Below are 4,098 nucleotides of genomic sequence, written 5' to 3' on the forward strand. Positions count from 1 at the left end.
TTTAAAGAAAAAGAAAGCTCTTAATGCATAACATTGCAGGGTCTACAGAAACCCAGCCAGTGCCCAGACTTTGATGGGTGTGCTCGGGAACCACGGTCAGGCACAGCTGAGAAGTCACTTTTCTGTAGGACTGGCCTCGACCAGTCCAGTTCCATTGTCACTGTTATCCCACTTTGGGGTGACCATACTGTTTAAACCAAAAAGAGACCTGTAAAAACTTGTGAATGGCAACCCACAGAGTACAAATGTTATTGCGGGGTCTTGGAGTTGTTTTCAAGATGGTTTGGCTAGAAAGTCCCAGCCAACTTCCTCCAACATGTGGTCCGCTCAGCCTAGGTGTTTTCAATAAAAGCTGCCCTCTCTTTTCAGGTGTCGGCTAAATTTGTGGTTTTAAGAAAACCTGAGGGCTCTGGGAGAAGCCCTTCCGTGGGCAGTCAGAACCTTCTGGTCCAGAGGAGAAGCCATCCCCTTACCTGGACTTATGACCCGCGGCTTTGCTCCCAGCCTGCCTGTCGAGGTCCACAAGATGGGCTCCTTCCGCAGGCCCAGGCCGCGTTTCATGAGCTCCCCGGTGCTCAGCGACCTGCCTCGATTCCAAGCCGCCCGGCAGGCTCTGCAGCTGAGCTCCAACTCAGCCTGGAACAGGTAAAGGAGGCCAGGTGTGCAGTGGGGGGCTGCCAAAGGCCAAAGCAGGTCAGGGGACAGGCTTAGCTTCTCCTGCTTCTGAGATCTCTGCTTCAGAAGGTCATGATTACAGGGACCATCGATGAAGAGAGGGTGTTTTCCTATAGAGAATGTATTTGTGAGCTTCCCCTGTTTTAGTAGAGGCAGAGGAGACCACTAGGGAGGCCTCTGGGCTATCAGAATCAGTTAACCAGTCCAGGACAGTTGGATGGGAACTCACAGATTACTATTTGTGTTCAAAGTACCTACAGGTGAGTTATATAAGTAACCCCAAGTCACCTTCTACCTATTTGGGAAGATAAGGCATGCATCTGTGAAAAGCTAAATGAGCAACATAAACCAGGGATTATCACGTAACCAGTGAGCCACAGGTGGTTGGGAGAGGAGACACTGAACTTTTGTAACGTGTCTTGCCAACCTTTTGCACACCAAGCACTGAGTAGAGACTGAATCAATATTGTCTTGAGCTTCTACGGGCCACTGTTTTTCAAATCTGTGCACTTACTCTTTGGATAAATTAAATGCATCATTGTTTGAAAGCATTACTGAATTCTTTGTAATTTGGATCATTATGGATTTTCTTAATGAACGCACAACTCTTATGGAGAGGGAGTGGGGGCTCTGAAATGTTTTGATGTTAACTGGATCCTTGTTCTTTGAAAAAGGCCTGGGACCCTTGGTAAAGACAAGATGTAATCAGCTTCTTGCTGAAATATTGGGTTGGGGTCCCAGAGAAGGTAGAATCAAGACTTAACTGTGGCCCCTCAAGGGACTACTTTATTTGCCTGTGTCTCGCAGGAGTGAGAATGGAAGGGACAAGTGCGACCAGCCCCAGTGAAATTCTTCCAAGGAAAGTACTATTGAAAAAAAGAGACAATGGGTTATCATTTTCTATTAGCGCCAGGCTGCCTTCTGAAGACAGGGCCTGGAGGTGGAAGAACCCCAGGCCAAGGTCAGCGGCTGCTTGTAGTAAACACCATTTCAGATGCTTCTAGGCCAGTGATGCTGGCCCAGCTGTTTCCTCAGAGCAGATCCCGTTGCCTGCCCTTTATTATTGCCACTCAGCAGCAGGGTTGCCAGGGAGGGGGAGGAAGACCGCCAGCCTGTGAGAAAGTGTTGGGGAGAGGGGCTGCTTTGGGTCCTCTTGACCCCATTCATTCTTCCTTCCTCTCCAAGGACCCGGGGAAGGAAGCGATGGGTTCTGAGGATGGAAAACATGGCCGTGTTCATGCCACATTCTTGGCCCTTCCAGCTGCCTTCAGCCCCGAGCTGTTTATTGAGATGGCCCTGGGGAGGCAGATCTTCTAACCAGGGGTTGTTTTCTGTCTCCCCACAGCGTTCAGACTGCTGTGATCAACGTCTTCAAAGGTGGAGGCTTGCAAAGCAACGAGCTCTATGCACTGAACGAAAGCATCAGGTGTGTGCAGGCCAGCCCCGGGGCCTGAGCCGGGCAGAGGAGGCTACCCCACCGGGAGCCTTATTTTATGTTTTGTTTTCTGCTTGGTTCTTGTTGCCGCTTCTGTTGGCTTTTATGTGGCTCTTACAGCTATTAAGTTCCAAGACCCTTATCTGTCTAGACTTCTGCTCCAGAGGGGGTTCATCCATTTGTTCATGCATGTAGTTTGCGTGTGGCGGGGGTAGAGAGATGGTAGGTGTCATCCATTCTGTAAACATTGATTGCGCCCTGCTTAACCATTGGGAACCATACTAGGCAAGATGCCTAGATGCTGGAACCAGTCTGCTCGGGATTTTATTGCTGTTACCCTCTTTACTGACTGAGTGACTCACCAACTTCTTTGTGCCTCAGTTTCCTCTTATGTGAAGGAATGTGTCTACTTCCATAGGATTTTTGTGTAGGTGAAACTGAATTGTTATAGAAACGATCTGTTTGTAAAGATTTCGGGTACAATAAGTGCTTGGTCCTTGTAGCTGTTTTCACCATTATCAGTATTGTCATTATCATTCCTGTTAGGTTTTAGAGATGCAGCCCTCAATAAGACATGGTCCTCGAGGAGCTAATTATCTTTCAGGATCTTCCCAGTAGAGCGGTGTCAGCTTTCCATTCATTCTTCCATTCATTCATCAAATATTTGAGTCTCCCTATTGGCCAGGCCCTGGAGAGACAACAATGAACAAAGACAAGCGTGGACCCTGCTCTCTTGGAATTTACATTCAGTCAGGGAGGTAATTGTTAATCAGCTAATTACACTTAGAATGCAACTGTGACAGCTGGTACAACACAGCCGATGTGATGAAAGCATGGAGCTGATCTTGCCAGGGACACCAGGAATGGCGGTGCGATGCTTAGACTGTCTTCTGAAGCATCAGTGAGGATTAACTAGGTGAAGAGGGCTCCAGGTGGTGGAGATTGCAGGTGCAAAGGTCCTGTGGTGGCAATGAGCAGAGAACTGAAAGAAGGCCCACATGCATAGGGCACCAGAGGTTGGGTGGTGGTGTGAAGTGAAAGCAGAAAGGCAGACAGGGCCTTGAGCCCTGGGAACAGGAGGTTAAACATCAGGTGTTTTAATGCCCCGGTGTTCATTCCTTTCTGGTGTGTTAAGTGCAAAACATCAAGGCTAAAGACCTAACCTTGGAGTGGGCAGAACAATAAACAAGGCCATTATTCGGGTCCTGTTTACATTTAGTCAAGACCTGTGTTAGGGCTCAATGAGGTGTTTTAAGAGCTCTGCTTTCGTTAAAACCTTTGGAGCTCAGAAGTAAACAGAGTTGTTAAATTTCTACCCAGGTGCTCGAATGTCACGTAATAACTACACAAATATGGAAAGAGACAATAGAGATCATTTAGCCCAAGGCCTCCTTTGACAGAGGAGGAAACTGAAGCCCCAGGAAGTTGAGTGACAGGGGCAAAGCTAGGTCAGCCACACCCCCACCCCCAGTGGAAAGAGCTCAATTTTATTCTAAAAATTAAGTTCCTGGCCTCTCCATGAGGGTTCTTAGCTCACAGTAGAAGTATAAATAAATAAAATGGTGACTCAGGAACATGCTAATTGTCCCTCACTTCAGGAGGCCAATCCTGAAATTGTATTTAAAATCTTTGTTAGTGGGCAGCTAGGAAAAGGGCAGGCCACACCAGATTTCACCAGCCTTGTTAGCTTGGGGGCTGCTAAGTCAGAATCCTTCAGGTGCCCAGCAGGTCTTCTCAGTGGGTGACACTCACCTGGGTGCACAGAGGTGAGAGGTCACCCTCCATAGAAAGGGGATTACCCCGGCAGACGACAGATCCAGTGACATATCTTATTTCTCAAGAACAGGAAATTGGGATTTTTATGTGAAATTTCCTGGCTTTTTAATGTTGATAAATAATCCACATTTCCCCAAACATTGGTACAGGCCAAACAAAACACATCTGTGGGCTGAATTTGACCAATAGGCTACCTATTTATAAGGTCAGCT

At 47.6% G+C, this 4,098-nt stretch overlaps 1 protein-coding gene across 1 annotated transcript in view; it reads left to right on the forward strand.

Moving 5' to 3' along the window:
• The window catches only part of PRR5L (proline rich 5 like), a 68,594-nt gene that overhangs the window by 18,419 nt on the left and 46,077 nt on the right, over positions 1-4,098 (forward strand). The window contains exons 2-3 of the mRNA XM_006908037.3: positions 370-645; positions 2,021-2,101. Coding sequence (XP_006908099.1) covers positions 482-645; positions 2,021-2,101 — 245 coding nt within the window. The 5' untranslated portion in view covers positions 370-481. The remainder of the gene's footprint in view (positions 1-369; positions 646-2,020; positions 2,102-4,098) is intronic.

The sequence above is a fragment of the Pteropus alecto genome, unplaced genomic scaffold (genome assembly GCF_000325575.1).
Source record: "Pteropus alecto unplaced genomic scaffold, ASM32557v1 scaffold71, whole genome shotgun sequence".
Classification (NCBI taxonomy): Eukaryota; Metazoa; Chordata; class Mammalia; order Chiroptera; family Pteropodidae; genus Pteropus; species Pteropus alecto.